The 18,251-nt window shown below is 43.7% G+C and overlaps 1 protein-coding gene across 11 annotated transcripts in view; it reads right to left on the reverse strand.

The window, feature by feature from the left end:
- LOC144492932 (ATP-binding cassette sub-family C member 5-like) overlaps positions 1–18,251 on the reverse strand; it is a 179,325-nt gene that overhangs the window by 93,596 nt on the left and 67,478 nt on the right. For all 11 annotated transcript variants that reach the window (XM_078211591.1, XM_078211589.1, XM_078211586.1 and 8 more), the window contains 3 exons: positions 12,786–12,933; positions 9,074–9,222; positions 5,167–5,274 (listed from right to left, as the gene is read on the reverse strand). In XM_078211591.1, the coding sequence (XP_078067717.1) occupies positions 5,167–5,274; positions 9,074–9,222; positions 12,786–12,933 (405 nt within the window). The remainder of the gene's footprint in view (positions 1–5,166; positions 5,275–9,073; positions 9,223–12,785; positions 12,934–18,251) is intronic.

Consider the following 18,251-nt stretch of genomic DNA (forward strand, 5'->3'; position numbering starts at 1 on the left):
ATTTATTGGCCTTGATTATGAAGTGGATAAAAGGTGGACAAATTCATTTCATTTGGGATTCGTTGAAATCAGCCCCACACATTTCTCCCAACAAAACTGATCTTGCAGTTATGTATGTACTTGATTGTATCTCAGTTTATAAAGTGTTTATTTATAGTTTCTTTTCCAAATTGAACAGTAGCCTATTGCTCATTTTATTCTTTATCTTTTCTTCCTGTTAGTTTTGTTCTTGGACATTCTATTGTAGCGTTAACATTTGAAGTTTTACACTAACCTTTTGTATACTGTTCTCAGTGAGAAACAATACTTGAAGTCAATGGAAATAAAATTGGGACAAATGAAAAATGAGTAGCAGACAGGTTATTTCCCATGTTGATACAGCACTGGGGTTTATTTCTAGGGCTACAGAATTTAAAAGTCTTGAGTTATGTTAGCCTAGTCAGGCTGCACTTAAATCTCAGTGCACAGTTTTGGTCTCCATACTATAAAAAGCATATAGCAGCACTGGGGAAAGTGCAAAAAATATTTATCAGGATGGCATCAGAACTAAGAAATTGCAGCTTTCAGGAAAGATTGAACAGGCTGAGGTATTTTTCATTAGAAAAGAGTAAACCTGATATAAGTCTTTAAAATTACTAACAGGTTAACTTGGAATGACCAGGAATGATGTGATAAAAATGTTTCCACTTATGGCAGAATTGAAAACAAGGGACCATAAATCCAATAGGGAAATACAGAGCAATTTATTTATTTAAGAGTGGTTTGAATGTGGAATTCACTTCCACAGTATGTAGTTGAAGCAAATAACTTAGGAAATCAGATGAGTACTTGACAGAAAAGGAAATAGGAAGTTATGCTGAAAGGCTGAAATTATGCAGATGGTATGGTAGGAGACTTATATGGTGCATTATTTTGGTTGAATTGCCTGCACTGTATATTTTATCGAATTTTACACTACCACGCAAAGTTGAAAGCTACGCCAATGAGTATTCCATACTATATAGTGTAATCTATTATACGGGATTCATTGTTGTGGTGGTACAACATCATATATTTAAAATATAATACTAATTTTCAGTTCATAGAAAGTGCAGGCTTGTCTATCAAAACTGACTTTCTTAACTGCTTTGGGAAAAATCACAATTGCAGCATTCTATTAAGGAATCACAATTACAATCTCTAATTAGCTGATTTATTCCATTACTTATGAGAATGAGCAACAATTAACAAACTGCAGTATCAGTGGTTCCCTCATAATAACATTTGGTCATTCTATTATTTAATAAAACTTCTGATCCTTCCTAACATACTGTTGAAGCTGCCTGTAATTTTTTTCGTTGGTAAGACAAGTCACATCCATTGGAATTTAAACTGTTGTGGGCCGTAATCAAATTTATTCACTCATACAAAATTCTTCTAGGTGCTTGCCAAACTGATGCTGGTAGTCCTTCCCATTCAGGTGCATTTTGACACATCAGAGAATTACCTTGTCACATGTATCATGTGACCACATCAATCTTCAGTGCGAGGAGTGTAACGGGTAAAACAGACGAACTTAGGGCCTTAATGCTTGTGCGGAATTTGGATGTGGTTGCGGTGACGGAAACTTGGTTAAAAGAAGGACAGGACTGGCAGCTGAATATTCCGGGGTATAAGTGTTTTAGGCGAGACAGAGGAGGGGCTAAAAAAGGTGGGGGAGTAGCGATATTAGTTAAGGAGCATATTACCGCGGTGCAGAGGGTAGACAACTTAGAGGGGTCATGTACTGAGTCGCTGTGGGTGGAACTCAGAAACAGGAAGGGTGCGGTCACTATGCTGGGGGTGTACTACAGACCACCCAACAGCCCACGGGAAGTGGAGGAAAGGATATGTCAAGAGATTCTGGATAGGTGCAGAAAACATAGGGTTGTTGTAGTGGGGGACTTTAATTTCCCTGGCACAGACTGGAAAGTGCTTAGAGCTGGGGGACCGGACAGGGAGGAATTTGTAAAATGCGTACTGGAAGGTTCTTTGGAACAGTATGTAGATAGCCCGACTAGAGAGGGGGCTATACTGGACCTAGTTCTGGGAAATGAGCCCGGTCAGGTCGTCAAAGTTTCGGTAGGGGAACATGTGGCAAATAGTGACCACAACTCTGTTAACTTTAGGATAGTAATGGACAAGGATGAGTGCTGTCCTACGGGCAGGGTGCTAAATTGGGGGAAGGCTGACTATAGCCGGATTAGGCAGGAATTGGTGGATGTTGATTGGGAGAGGATGTTTGAGGGTAAGTCCGCGTCTGGCATGTGGGAGTCTTTTAAGGAACTATTGATAAGGCTGCAGGATAGGCATGTGCCTGTAAAAAGGAAAGATAGGAAAGGTAGGATTCGAGAGCCGTGGATAACCAGGGAAATTGAGGATCTGATTAAAATGAAAAGGGAGGCGTACGTTAAGTCCAGGCAACTGAAAACAGATGGAGCTCTGGAGGAATACAGAGAGAGTAGGAAAGATCTCAAACGGGGAGTTAGAAGGGCAAAACGAGGTCACGAGATGTTCTTGGCAGGCAGGATTAAGGAGAATCCTAAGGCATTCTATTCATACGTTAGGAACAAAAGAGTTGTCAGGGAGAAAATCGGACCTCTCAGGGACAAAGGAGGGGAATTATGCTTAGAACCCAAGGGAATAGGGGAGATCCTAAATGAATACTTTGCATCGGTATTCACGAAGGAGAGGGGCGTGTTAACCGGGAATGTCTCGGAGGGAGGTGTTGACCCGTTAGAGAAAATCTCCATTACAAGAGAGGAAGTGTTAGGTTTTTTAGGGAACATTAAAACTGACAAAGCCCCAGGGCCTGATGGCATCTATCCTCGACTGCTCAGGGAGACGAGAGGTGAAATTGCTGGGCCTCTGACGGAAATCTTTGTCGCTTCTTTGGACACGGGTGAGGTCCCTGAGGATTGGAGGATAGCGAATGTGGTCCCGTTGTTTAAGAAGGGTAGCAGGGATAACCCAGGAAATTATAGGCCGGTGAGCTTGACGTCCGTGGTAGGGAAGTTGTTGGAGAGGATTCTTAGAGATAGGATGTATGTGCATTTAGAACGGAACAATCTCATTAGTGACAGACAGCATGGTTTTGTAAGAGGGAGGTCGTGCCTTACAAATTTGGTGGAGTTTTTTGAGGAAGTGACAAAAACGGTTGATGAAGGAAGGGCCGTGGATGTCGTCTATATGGATTTCAGTAAGGCATTTGACAAAGTCCCACATGGCAGGTTGGTTAAGAAGGTTAAGGCTCATGGGATACAAGGAGAAGTGGCTAGATGGGTGGAGAACTGGCTTGGCCATAGGAGACAGAGGGTAGTGGTCGAAGGGTCTTTTTCCAGCTGGAGGTCTGTGACCAGTGGTGTTCTGCAGGGCTCTGTACTAGGACCTCTGCTATTTGTGATATATATAAATGATTTGGAAGAAGGTGTAACTGGTGTAATCAGCAAGTTTGCGGATGACACGAAGATGGCTGGAATTGCGGATAGCGAAGAGCATTGTCGGGCAATACAGCAGGATATAGATAGGCTGGAAAATTGGGCGGAGAAGTGGCAGATGGAATTTAATCCGGATAAATGCGAAGTGATGCATTTTGGAAGAAATAATGTAGGGAGGAGTTATACAATAAATGGCAGAGTCATCAGGAGTATAGAAACACAGAGGGACCAAGGTGTGCAAGTCCACAAATCCTTGAAGGTGGCAACACAGGTGGAGAAGGTGGTGAAGAAGGCATATGGTATGCTTGCCTTTATAGGACGGGGTATAGAGTATAAAAGCTGGAGTCTGATGATGCAGCTGTATAGAACGCTGGTTAGGCCACATTTGGAGTACTGCGTCCAGTTCTGGTCGCCGCACTACCAGAAGGACGTGGAGGCATTGGAGAGAGTGCAGAGAAGGTTTACCAGGATGTTGCCTGGTATGGAGGGTCTTAGCTATGAGGAGAGATTGGGTCGACTGGGGTTGTTCTCCTTGGAAAGACGGAGAATGAGGGGAGATCTAATAGAGGTATACAAGATTATGACGGGTATAGATAGGGTGAACAGTGGGAAGCTTTTTCCCAGGTCGGAGGTGACGATCACGAGGGGTCACGGGCTCAAGCTGAGAGGGGCGAAGTATAACTCAGACATCAGAGGGACGTTTTTTACACAGAGGGTGGTGGGGGCCTGGAATGCGCTGCCAAGTAGGGTGGTGGAGGCAGGCACGCTGACATCGTTTAAGACTTACCTGGATAGTCACATGAGCAGCCTGGGAATGGAGGGATACAAACGATTGGTCTAGTTGGACCAAGGAGCGGCACAGGCTTGGAGGGCCGAAGGGCCTGTTTCCTGTGCTGTACTGTTCTTTGTTCTTTGTTCTTTGAGAATTCAAGTACAAAATGGTTTTTGAAACTGACTTTGAACCAATTAAAGCCTTATTTCTAAGACTACTGGTATTGTCCAACAGAAGTTGCTGACGTGCCATGGATTTGCCACAACACCATTATAGCCACTTACACTAATTTTTGTAAAAGAGAATTGTTTGCATGCTTTAACAGGCATTTACAGTAGAACTTCCACTGAATAAGAGGAGGCTGCCGGATAGATAATGGGAATTAGTAGACAATTGAGTTGCACCATATCACATTTGTCATTAGCTGAGAAATTAGTAATAACTATATCATAATATTAAATTAGGAATTTTATATTCTTTATCTTTTTCAGTTTACTTTCCTACAAAGTAATACAGGTTATGGTTGTTTAAATTACTGATGTGTTGTCACATCTATCATTCAGCTCCCTGTTTTTCACTGAGGGATACTTTACCTACTGAGTTATTTTAGTAAATCCAACAAATCTGACTGATCTAATTCTGGTACAAATTTGGTAATATCTATCGAAAAGGACCTTACATGTACCTACACAATAGAGGCAGATGTACTTCAAGCATGCTGACTAAACATCTCCCACCATACAATAACCGAGGAAGTCACAATGGTCAAGGGCAATCATAAAGTCTGTTTTTGTCTCATAGTTTGAAAAAAACAGCAGGATTTACTCCAGTTTTTACGCAAATTCGACACTTCAAATTTTTTTGGGAGAATCCCATCCCACGTATACACTTCAATGTTTGATGATAAGTTAATTTTTCATTGTAACTTTAAGGATGTACCTTAAATCTGCCCACTGCAACAGATGCCTCAGACAGGGCTTTCACAGATATGGGTGTGATTTTCAGGGCAAAGGTCATTGCATTAAATACTGCGACAATCGTAAATGCCTACAGGGATAAAAGAAAACAAAGTCAGAATTAGTAACAAAACAGAAAATGCTGGAAACATGTAGTAGGTCAGTCAGTCAGCATCTCAAACAGCAAAACAGTTTGACATTTCAGACAGAGGGTGGGATCTTGAGTCCAGACTTTCCATCACTGGCAGAGGCCCAAAACCAGAGAGAACCGGAAATCGAGAATCTCGCTGGTGAGATCGCGATTTCGGATTACCTTCACCCCCTCGCCGATGACATAATCATATTCACGCACATAATGGTGGAGAATCTGATTTTCCTTCAAATAAATTTAAATCTAATTATCTAGACCTTTGCCACATGGTCCCCACTCACTAAGTAGTCACACCTCGCCTTTACAACAGGTTTGACCAGGCGTAAACCTGTCGAGGGGATCCCTCCAGGCGCACAGAGGTAAGTATACCCCCCGGGAGAGAGGGGCATGGTCAACCAGTGCCAACCTGTTCCGGGGCAGTGCCTGGGATGGGTCACAGTGGGTACCTCATAGGGGAAGGGGTGCATTTATGTATGGGGGGGGGGAGAGAGCAGTCACTGAGGTGTTGAAATGTGGCAATGACTGTCGGGGGGGGGCTGAGGTGTTGGGGGAATTGCTGCCGATGATTGTCTGAGGAGGGGGGGGGGGGGCGGGATGAGTCCTCAATACCTCCGTTTCAGGCAGGGAGGTGGAGTTTATTTCTATTTCTGGTTGGGGCACCCTTTAACGATGGCGTCCAATCTCTGTGGAGCCTGTTGTCGGCTCTAAGAGTCCCTGCCCCACCAGAGTGATGGCGTAAACCGCGCCCACTCATTTCTTTTCTTTAAAGAGGCTCAAAATTTGGAGAGAAAACTGGTTTGTGCACTTGGAGAGTTACACCAGTTTTCTGACTGGGCCTTTTGGTTCCAAAATGAATCCATGGTGTATAAGTCAGATCTCTAGTCTAATAACTAGTCTTCAAAAAGTTGAAAATATTCAGAATTATTGATGAGCTCTGGCAGCACCTGGCATTGTAAGAAGTCAAGATGCTGCTTCACAAATGTAACGGAGGAGGAGTGACAAGCAAAGCAATCTTTCTTCTTCAACTTGTCCTCCCAACAGGTGCAATCCACAGTACTAACACCTGCACCAAGGGTAGGTCAAGGAGGCAGGTCCCAGCCAGATGCGGGATCATATCCTGTGCCGTTGGTAGCACTCTAATCCACATCAGCCATCCAGCCAACTCAACTAGCCAGCCTCACCAATCCCCAATGAGTACAAGGGCAGGATTTTCTCCCCGTTGCAGGAGCGGGCATGAAAAATGGCGTTTTAACTGCCGGCTGCAATGAACAGTTTTCATGCTGTATCATCCGCTTCCAGCCACATTAATTGTGCATGCAGGGGAAACATTCTGGATTGTTGGTGGGCATCCTCTGATACACCCATCCTCTTGTGAGCTCACTGCTTCCTCACTCAGGGCACCATATTCAAACGCCATCCCTGCACAGCTTTGTTAATCTCTGCAGCCGAGGACAGATGAGAGAAAGGACTCCAAAATCCAAGAAAACGGCTGCCAACAAATTCAATGACATTTCACTGGTGTGCCAGTTGGACACATTCAAGGCTCTTTGCGATGTCCTCCGCCCCTGCTTGGGTTGCAGGTCATCAATCTGACTCGCGAAGCAGTGGTCAGTGACTATGTTTTGCAGAAGAGGTCAACCACCCAGTGGAGGAAGAGGATGAATGATCTCATCCGTGCCACCAGGATAAATGTTAACACTCTTTATTCTCACACTCATAAGCCCATCACACATTCATTGGCATCTCATCCACTGCCAGCTCATGGGACATCACCACTCACTCTTACACACACCCTCACATGTCCATCTGGTCTTATGTTCTCTGGAGTTTGTGTTCAATCCTATCTGTGGCTCCACTTACTACACACACATGCCAGGCATTATTGTCTGCCCTGGCATGCATCTTGTTCACACTCTCTCCACCTGCCTTCATGCAAGACAAGCTCACGCACAATAAAAGGAAGAGGGCTGAAACCAGGGGTGGAGTGCTCAAACTCAAGGTCCTCATAGATTTCAAAAACTGAGCCAAAGAGCTGGCCAGAGAGGACATCGGCCGTGTTTGCACCAACAGTGGTGCACACCCAAGTGAGGATCATGCACCAGCTCATCCCTCAACCATAATGGGAGTACTTTGCCCTGTTGTAGAGCCACCAGTCACCTGCCAAGCACTAATAATCTCTCCTTTATTTCATATGCATCTCTGGAAAGCTATTGAGGACACTCATGGGTCAGTCCTCAGCTCCAGACTCAATACCTCCTTGGATGAGGAACCAGAAGGCATCATAGCTGAAGACTTGGCACAGCACTCATCCACACCTTCCACCAGCACAGACACACACACCTCAGTGGGACCTCGTTCTAGAGCAGCCTCAAAGTCATAATGTGGTAAACACAAAGAGAATGTTGCTTCCCTCTTCTCTAAACTGAGGGATTATACAATGGGGCGATCTTGAGGCTGCACACTCCATCTGCGGGATCAGAGATGGGTGCTCAAGGTCTGGTAAAATCCGGAAATTGCAAGATCGCGATCTTTGATTTTCATTACCACTCACTGGCAACATAATCAGGTTCATGCCCATAATTCGTATCAACCTGATTACAATGCATTTATATATATGTCAATATCATTAATATTGCCAAGTATTGACCCCTTGCCGTTTGGCAAGGTTTCCCCAGACATGAACCTGATGTGGGGATTCCCCCAGGGATGTAAAGGCGAGTATAGCCCCCGGCGAGAGGAACATGACTAGGCAGTGCCCTGGCATTGCTGTGGGATGGGATGCCGGCTTTAATCATGAGGCAAGTGGGTGGAAGGATGCCGGGTAGAGTGGGGGCCGGGTTTCGCCCACAAAGGCCTGCCTGTTATAGCAGCAAAAGCACAGAGTTCTGAGCATGCGCAATTGTGCACTCTGCTATTATCAGCTGGCTTTCAGGCGATTTAGGCCCTGCCCACTCCCCCAACAGACAAATTTCAAGCTTGTCAAGATTTTTTGCCAGAGTGAGGTAAGATTTGATTTTTAAATTGCCCAAAAAAAGGTGCAAATTTCATCCTTATTTGGCACTTAGTTTTCTTTGGTAAGATTGCCCCCAGATTCTGCCCATTAGATGATGGTGGTAAATTAAATGCAGTTTTAAATGCAGCTTCAGCTTTGTGCTAATGGCATCTGTTTTTTGTATGACTTCGAGCATTTCCACAAAAGCATGAATTTTCTTGAGCTCATGGCTAAGGATACAATGTCACACTCATAAAATGTGGGTTCAATTGTCAATTAACTAATTACAGCACACATTAAATAGAACACGGCCTTAATAGTGAGGTTTAAGTCTTACTCTAGCGATTTAAGTACAAAAATCTGCCCAGAATTCCATTACAGTACTGATGGAATGCTGCACTACTGAAAGTGCCTCCTTTCGGATGAAATGTTCTCCCTGGTGTAAAAGATCCCATGGCACTATTTTTCAGAAGAGCGGGGGAGTTTTCTCAGTGTGTTGGAACATATTCATCCCTCAATCAGCATTAAGAAACACATTATCTAGTCATTATTACATTGCTATTTGTGGGACCTTGGTGTGTGCAAAACTGGCTGTCATATTTCTCACATTACAACAATATTTTGTTTCAAAGGTACATTGCTTGTGAAGCATTTTGGGATAATTTGAAGTGTTGAAAGGCACTATGTAAATGTAAGCTTTTCAAGTTTTCTTACATTCCTACTAACAAGGAGTGTGATAGAGCTTACCTGAGCTGCAGTGAGATCATATCCCATCGCCATGTGAAGTGTGAATGTGCAGCTACTAGATACTACAACCACAATTGGAGCAACCCCAACTGTGATGCTCTGCACATAGCCTGCTTTCTCCAGAAAACGTCTCTCTCTGCTTCTGATCACTGCAAAAAAGGTTAACATAATCAAGCATGCTTTCCAAGTGATCCAGAAAAATTGTTCACTTGGTGAGAGGTCCAAATACTAGGGGACAGATGCTAAAGATTATGAAGTTAGGATTCAAAATGGAAGTCAAGTGGAAGTTTTCTTAAAATAAGGTATAATAGACATCAGGAACAAGCTAATTGGAGTATTAATTGGTTTGAGATGCAATTAGACACATTTCTGGAGAGATATAGTAGAAGGGAGGTAGTACCTTCAAAAGGGACAAACCTGTTGAAGCATGTTGCCTTCTCTTGTTCCATCAGATTTCTTAAGAATAGTTTTCTCTCCGATTCATTTTAAGATATTCATACTCAACCTGGATAAAATTTAGCTGTATGGACAACCATTAAAATATGTCTGCAGTCACATTTTCTTTAGTATCGATGACACTTTCAAATGTTTTGAGAAAATAAGGGCCAGATTTTCAGAGTCTTCGAGACACCATGCCTTGGCTTAAAGGGGCTCGTCAGACTCAGAAGTTCCACCCCCATTTCTGATACATCCTATTTTTGCCAGGGCTGGCGAAAGGGGCAGGATGTAAGTCACACATGGAGGAAACCTAAATCCAGCAGGGCCATCGGAACTTAGTGCTAAGTTCAAACTGACTGCATTTTTCACTGGAGTAAGGTCTGGTTCTTGCAGTGTTTACTTTTTAATCATAGAAATCATAGAAACCCTACAGTGCAGAAGGAGGCCATTCGGCCCATCGAGTCTTCACCGACCACAATCCCTCCCAGGCCCTACCCCCACATATTTACCCACTAATCCCTCTAACCTACGCATCTCAGGACTCTAAGGGGCAATTTTTAACCTGGCCAATCAACCTAACCCGCACATCTTTGGACTGTGGGAGGAAACCGGAGCACCCGGAGGAAACCCACGCAGACACGAGGAGAATGTGCAAACTCCACACAGACAGTGACCCGAGCCGGGAATCGAACCCGGGACCCTGGAGCTGTGAAGCAGCAGTGCTAACCACTGTGCTACCGTGCCGCCCACGGTAGATAAGAGTAGATATGCATGCGCATAAAATGGGGTTAAGGTCTGTGGAGTTGTCAAGTTATTTAAATCTCCTGCTCTTGAAATTTTGAAAAACAGAAACAGTCTGCTGTGTGCCTGAGTTGAAAAAAATCAGTGCTTTGAATATACTACATAGTAGGCCATTCAGCTCTTCAAGCTTGTTTCACCATTCAATAAGATTATGGCTGATTTGGTTTGGACTCAACTTCACTTTCCTACCTGCCCCCATAAGCCTTGGCTCCCTTGTTAACCAAAAATCGAACTCAGCCTTGAATAAATTCACTTGCCGAAATCTTGCTCCCATTCATAGATCTTGCCGCCGACACACCCGAGTTGGTGGTGGAGGCAGAGATGCTAAACTCTTTTAAAAAGTACATGGATCTGCACCTTAAGTGCAGTAAGCTACAGGGCTATGGGCCAGGAGCAGGAAGGTGGGATTAGAAAGGGCACCCAGTTGTCCATGCAGCTCAAGGTTACAGCTTAGGGCTCCAAAATACTGGCAATCCTTTCTCTTTCAAATTAGTCAAGATTAAACAAAGGTGCAGTGTTAAGGGCCTTCAATTTTCCAAATAATTAAGCAGGAAAGATTGGAAACTCCACTGCCAAGAAGCCAAATACAAGTATTATTTTGCCATCACAAAATTAGCTTTGTCTACCAAGTTTCAAATGCTGCAGTCATTCTGCATATACATGTGATGCCTTATATATATGACAGCCCTCACCTTGCCTATCTTTGACTTGTGTCAGGCTTTTTATCTATCTGAGGACAAAATTAATTATTTTCAAATGTCATCTAATTTTGTTATAGTATTTTTGCAAAAATAATTTGATTGGTTCAAAGATGTGCCTCCCAGATTTTTAACTGGAACTGTGAATCACTTAAAGGCAATGGTGCAGTGAATCATGGGCAGAATTCTCCACTTTCACTGCAGCGGGTTTTCTTGTGGTGGAAGCGGCTGGCCATCGGCCACCATGGGGTCTTCCAGTTCCTCGCCTGTGTCACTGCCAGGTAACCTGCTGCAGAAGGGAACTTTAGCGGGACCAGAAGATTCTGCCAGTGCGAAGAACTGAAATATTCTAACCATTAGTTTGTCCATTTAAGAAATTACTGATACCAATTATCGCTCCATAGAATCCCTAAAGTGCAGAAGGAGACGATTCAGCCCATCAAGGCTGCACTGATTCTCCAAAAGAGCATCTTGCCCAGGCCCACTACTCTGCCTATTCCCGTGACCCTGCACATTTATCATTACTAATCCACTTAACCTATTGCACCTTTGGACACTAAGGGGCAATTTAGCATGTTATTACACTTTACAACTAAAGTCGTCATATCATTCACCGCTAGGAAGATTTAATAATGGCATGTTAATTTTTCTGCGAAAACTGAAAACAAGTAATCAAACCCTCTTATTTCATTCTCATGCATGTTTTACCAATGGGATGGGGAGAGGTCTTGGAGTGGATCAGAAGTCTAGCCTTCTCTAGTATGTAGCATACTCATGTTTTGTACTACCTAGCGACTATTAATAATATTTGGCATTACAGGGATTTAAAATAGAAAAAAGTGAGAAAGGTAAATAAAAATTTTAAATGGAAATTACAAAACCGGTAATGACAGGTATGTCATCAGTCATATCAAAGAAAGCCCTTGCACTCGCAAATCCAACAACATGTTCTGCAAGCCAGACAGTACCACTTCTAAATAAAAGTCAAATTTGTCAAAGCTGACCTATATAATTAATGGTATACAGAATGCAGTATCTCACTAATGCACATGGTAATGTAGTGGTTATGTTACAGGGTTTAGTAACCCAGAGAATGGGGGTTCAAATTTCACCGTGAGTCTGAGAATTTAAATTAAATTTTGGAAGTTTGGTGTTAACAAGTTAACATCAGTAAAAGTAACAATAAAGCTCCTGGAGTATTGTAGAAATAAATACTCAATTGGTTCACTAATGTTCTTTTGGGAAGGAATTATTTTGTCCTTACCCAGTCTGACCTATATGTGATTCTAACCTCACAGCAAAATTCTTGCTGTGTAGCTTGCCCCTGAATGGCCTAACATGTCACTCAGTTGTGTCAGACCAGTAAAACCACCTTTTCAGGGCAACATGAGATGGGCAATAAATGCCAATCTTGTCAGTAATACCATAGAAAAGTTAGAGCACAGAAGGAAGCCATTTAGCTCATCTTGTCCATGCCAGCCCATGAAAACCCAGGTGCCCTTTCTAATCCCACCTTCTTGCACCTGCCCCATAGCCCTGTAGCTTACTGCACTTGAGGTGCAGATCCAGGTACTTTTTAAAAGAGCTTAGTGCCTCCATCACCAACTCGGACAGCAAATTCCAGACACCTACCACCCTTTGCGTAAGAAGGTTCTTCCTCATGTCCCTTCTCCACCACTTAGCTTGAATCTATATTCCCTGGTTCTAGAACTCTCCTCCAAGGGAAACACTGAGAATAAAGTTTTTAAAACCATTAGTTCTCACAGTGAACTTACAGTGAACCTTGTCGGCAAACAATTTTTCCCAGGTGTACATCTTGATGAACCTAATGGAGTTTAGAATCTCGTTCATCAGTCGCACACGTTTGTCAGTGATTGTAATGCATTGCTTCCTGAAATAAGTTGTCAGCCTAGACATAAACATCTGGGAAAAAGGAGAAAGGAACACTACCATCATTGTTAAATCAGGAAGTAATTGAAGGTGGTAAAGCCATATACAAGTAAATCATTATTGGTGTCTTTTTTACAGGCATGTTTTAAACACATGCATTAACACGATCAACTGAACTTGCTACCTCAGCACCCATGGTTGATAAAGATGGGAACCAGGTATGTAGCCAGCCAGTCACCTGTAGGACTAATAACAATATGTAGAAATAACAGTGATTAACAACACTACTACAGTGTTGAAAATGTTAATCCTCGAGCAACATTTGATAAACAAATCACTACTCACATGCAACAGAAACAGAAAGTGCTGGTAAACACACAACAGGTCAGTCAGTTTCTGGGGTGAGAAGAGACAAGTTCAAGCTTGGCCCTTCTTCAGAACTGAAAAATTAAAAACGAACAAGTATTTTAATAAAATCAGGACAAATAGTTGGGGAGGGAAAAGAGAATGGGCCAACACAAGATGGAAGTACCATTGAATGTCTGTAACCTGCCTGAAAGAAAAACAGGAGATGGTCAGATAACTTAATGATCTTTGCAGCAGACAATGGAAAATAAATATTAAAGACATCAAAGGAATGACTAGTGCAGTGAGAGACTTAGGGAGAAATCTTCTGCCCTCCCGTGGCGCGTTTGGTGGTGGTAGGGCATTCAATTGGCAGGAGGATTGTGTGTGGGTCACTGCTAACTTGCGGGCTTCACCCCAATTAAGTCCAAGGAGAGAAGGCCTGTGGATGGTCTTCTCGCCCACTGTCAATTGAGGCCCTTAAGTGAGCAAGTAATGCTCTTGCTGGGAAGGACTTCCATCCCTGGGGTCCTTGATCCCAGGGAGGAGCCGTCATTTGTCTGTTAAGTGATGGAGTGGCGCAAGATGGGGTGGGTCTTTTCCCAAAATGAGGTGACATGGGTCTCTCACTGGCTCTCCAACTGGTGGCTGTGACCCCTGTCACCTCACTTGGTTTCAGCATGCATTTTCTCTGTTTTCAAAGTAGCGGGCCACACCATGATTTACCTGCATTTTCAGTTTTAAGTTCACACACCTGGAGTGGAATCTTGTGCGTTTCCACATGACAGGTTTAGTAGCTGAGACATTTAACCAGTTGGAAGGATGGGGACGCTGCCACCTCCTCCACCCCGATTAAATCAGTGGTGGTAAGCCTGCAGACAGCTTCCTCTTTCTGTTGTCAATTGAGGCACTTAAGGGATGGTGGGACTGATGTATGAGGAGAGATTGACTAGATTAGGATTGTTTTCGCTGGAGTTCAGATGAATGAGGGGGGATCTCATAGAGAATTATAAAATTCTAACAGGTCTAGACAGGATAGATGCAGGGAGGATGTTCCATATGGTGGGGGAGTCCAGAACCAGAGGTCACAGTCTGAGGAATAAGGGGAAACCATTAAGGATGGAGGTGAGGAGACATTTCTTCACCCAAAGAGTGGTGAGCCTGTGGAATTTATTACCACAGGAAGTAGTTGATGCCAAAACATTGAATGTATTCAAGAGGCAGCTGGATATAGCACTTGGGGCAAATGGGATCAAAGGTAATGGGTAAAAAGCAGGATTAGGCTATTGAGTTGGACGATCAGCCATGATCGTGATGAATGATGGAGCAGGCTCGAAGGGCCAAATGGCCTCCTCCTGCTCCTATCTTCTATATTTCTATGTTAAGTGGGCAAATAATGTCAATTGTGATTGATTATAGCCCTGATCTACAAGCTGTACTTTTAGTACCTACATATATGTAGATAATACTTTGGGTGGAATTTTCTCATTTCTGCAGCGTGCTGGCCGAGGCAGGAAAACCAGCATCAGCTCACCCATTGCCCAGCCGGCTTTTCTAACCACATTGTGGTTAGAATAAAATGGAGGTGTGGCACATTCTGTCATGCTGGTTGAGTGGGGCTGGAGAAAGTCGGCGACGCCAGGAGCCCTGAGATCAGGGCGACATTTTTAAATAAAAATAAACTTCCCCATAACTTGCCCACAGGAAATCTCCATCCCATGAGTCCCTCCACAGAAACAGGGAACCACCTCCGCAATGGAGCTTCCCAGAGGAGCCCCCTTTGCCAGTGTCCCCTGGCACTCGGGGCAGTGTCAAGTTACTACTCGGACAGTTCCTCTTCCCCCTCCCCCGGGGCTATACATACTTGTGCATCCCCTGGCTTCCACCCAGTTGGTTCCTGTTTTTACAAACCTGTTGTAAACCTTGCTGACGTGACTTCAGATTGGCAAGGGGGGGCAGATCTCAATGTGGGGAGAACGATAAGCCTTTTAATGTCATTATAATTTATTTAGATATTTATTTACATCACTGGCGGGGACGGGTGGGGGCAGATAAAATCAGAGAATGCGATTTCGCTGGTGAGATTCTTGTTTTCTGACTCTCGTGGGATTTGTGCCCATGTCGCCTTTTGCGTTTGTAGCAAAAGCGGAAATAAAATCCCGGCTGTTATCCTCCCCTCCCTAATAATTACATGTTTTTTGCAAAGGGCAAAAGGGAAGGAGGACCTTCGTAGAATCCATAAAATCTGACAGTGCAGAAGGAGGCTATTCTGCCCATCGCGTTTGCACTGACCACAATCCCACCCAGGCCCTATCCCCATAACCCCATGCATTTACTCTAGCTAGTCCCCTGATGCTAAGGGACAAGTTAGAATGGTCAAATCACCTAACCGGTACATCTTTGAACTGTGGGAGGAAACCGGAGTATCTGGAGGAAACCCACGCAGACACAGGGAGAATGTGCAAACTCCACACAGACAGTGACCCATGCCGGAAATCGAACCCTGGTCCCTGGCAACCACTGTGCCACCATGCCGTGAACTTGAAACAATGACTGAAGATGAATGGGACTAGAAGCTAAGAAGTCCCCTGGACCTGAAGATCTGTATCCTAGGAACATAAAAGAACTGCTTGCAGAGATAGTGGTGCTTTTGGGTGTAATCTTGCCAACTTCCCTAAATCTGGAAATGCCCAGCACTTTGGAAAACTGTAAATATAACACCACTATTCAAGAAAGGAGGGAAATAGAAAGCTGGAGACTATAAACCGGTTTGCCTAACTAACATCTGCCATTGGAAAAGTGCTGGGATTCATTATTAAGAAAGTAGTAGCAGGACATTTATAAAATCATAATAAAATCAAGCACAGTCAACATGATTTTATCAAAGGGAAATTATATTTGTTCAACTTAATAGAGTTTCTTTGAGGATGTAACAAGCAGGGAGGAAAAACGGGAACTGGTAGATTTAGGCCGCAATTCTCCCAAAAAAGTTCTAAGTGTCGAATTCGCGGGAAAATATAGAAACATAGAAGATAGGAGGAGGCCATTTGGCCCTTCGAGCCTGCTCTGCCATTCATTACGATCATGGCTGATCATCCAATTCAATAGCCTAATCCTGCTTTTTCTCCATAACCTTTGATCCCATTCGCCCCAAGTGCTGGATCCAGCTGCCTCTTGAATACATTCAATGTTTTGGCAACAACTGCTTCCTGTGGTAATGAATTTCATAGGCTCACCACTCTTTGGGTGAAGAAATGTCTCCTCGGTTCCATCCTAAATGGTCTACCCTGAATCCTCAGACTGTGACCCCTGGTTCTGGACTCCCCCACCATTGGGAATATCCTCCCTGTATCCACCCTGTCCCGTCCTGTTAGAATTTTATAAGTCTCCATGAGATCCCCCCTCATTCGTCTGAACTCCAGTGAAAACAATCCTAACCTAATCAATCTCTCCTCAGTCCTGCCATTCCCGGCATCAGCCTGGTAAACCTTCGCTGCACTCCCTCGGAGCAAGAACATCCTTCCTCCGAAAAGGAGACCAAAACTGCACACAATACTCAAGGTGTGGCCTCACCAAGGCCCTGTATAATTGCAACAACACATCCCTGCTCTGTACTCGAAACCTCTCGCAATGAAGGCCAACATACCATTTGCCTTCTTTACCACCTGCTGCACCTACATGCTTACCTTCAGTGACAGGTGCACATGGCTACCCAGGTCCCACTGCACACTCCCCTCTCCCAGTTTACAGCCATTCAGGTAGTAATCTGCCTTCTTGCTTTTGCTTCCAAAGTGAATAACCTCACACTTATCCAAATTATACTGCATCTGCCATTGACTAACCCACTCACCCAACCTGCCCAGATCATTCTGAAGGATGTCTGCATCCTCGTCACAGTTCACCCTCCCACCCAACCTGGTATCATCTGCAAGCTCTGAGATGTTACATTTTTCTCTCTCATCCAAATCATTAATATATATTGTGAATAGCTGGGGTCCCAGCACCGATCCCTGTGGCACCCCACTAGTTACTGCCTGCTAATTTGAAAAGCACCCATTACTTCCTACTCTTTGTTTCCTCTCTGTTTTCTATCCATCTGAGTACACTTCCCCCAATCCTATGCACTTTAATCTTACACGATAATGTCTTGTGCGGGACTTTGTCAAACGCTTTCTGAAAGTCCAAATATACCATATCGACTGGTTCCCCCTTGTCAACTCTACTAGTTACATCTTCAAAGAATTCCAACAGATTTGTCAAGCATGATTTCCCCTTCATAAATCCATGCTAAGGTATTGGTGTAACTGGTGTAAATAACGTCAGTTTTTTCAGTGCAATTTCACACTCGAATCTCCCACATTCTGTGCAATGCAGAGGTCACAATTGTGAATATAATTAAAAGCTTGGGGGCGGGGCCTATTCACGCCAGAGGATGACAGTGGGGCCTATTCACGCCAGAGGATGGCTTCTGCTCATTAGTGTGGCGGGATGGGAGAATCACCCTCATAATGTGTTTGGATTTTCAAAGGACATTCAGTAAGTTGCCATATAAAAAGTAAAAGCTCATAGCGTAGTGAACAATATATTAGCATGAATAGAGGATTTACTAAATAGAGTGTATCATAGCCAAATTTGTTGATGAAGCAAAGATGGGTTGTGAGGAGGACATAAAGATTCTGCAAAGGAATACATACAGGTTAGGTGATTGGGAAAATAAAATGCAGATGAAATATAATGTATGAAAATGCAAAGTTTTCCACTTTGATTGGAAGAACAAAAAGCAGAATATTATTTATATGGCCAAAGATTACAGAATGCTGCAATAGAGAGGGATTTGGATGTCCTCCTACATGAATTACTAAAAATTAGCAATCAGACACAGCAAGTAATTAGGAAGACAAACGGAATGTCTGCCTTTATTGCAGGGAAGTCTTGCTACAGTTATACATGCATTTGTGAGGCTGCACCTGGAGTACATTCAGAAAAACTAGGTTGATTCCTGGGAT

Source organism: Mustelus asterias, chromosome 4, assembly GCF_964213995.1.
Source record: "Mustelus asterias chromosome 4, sMusAst1.hap1.1, whole genome shotgun sequence".
Lineage (NCBI taxonomy): Eukaryota > Metazoa > Chordata > Chondrichthyes > Carcharhiniformes > Triakidae > Mustelus > Mustelus asterias.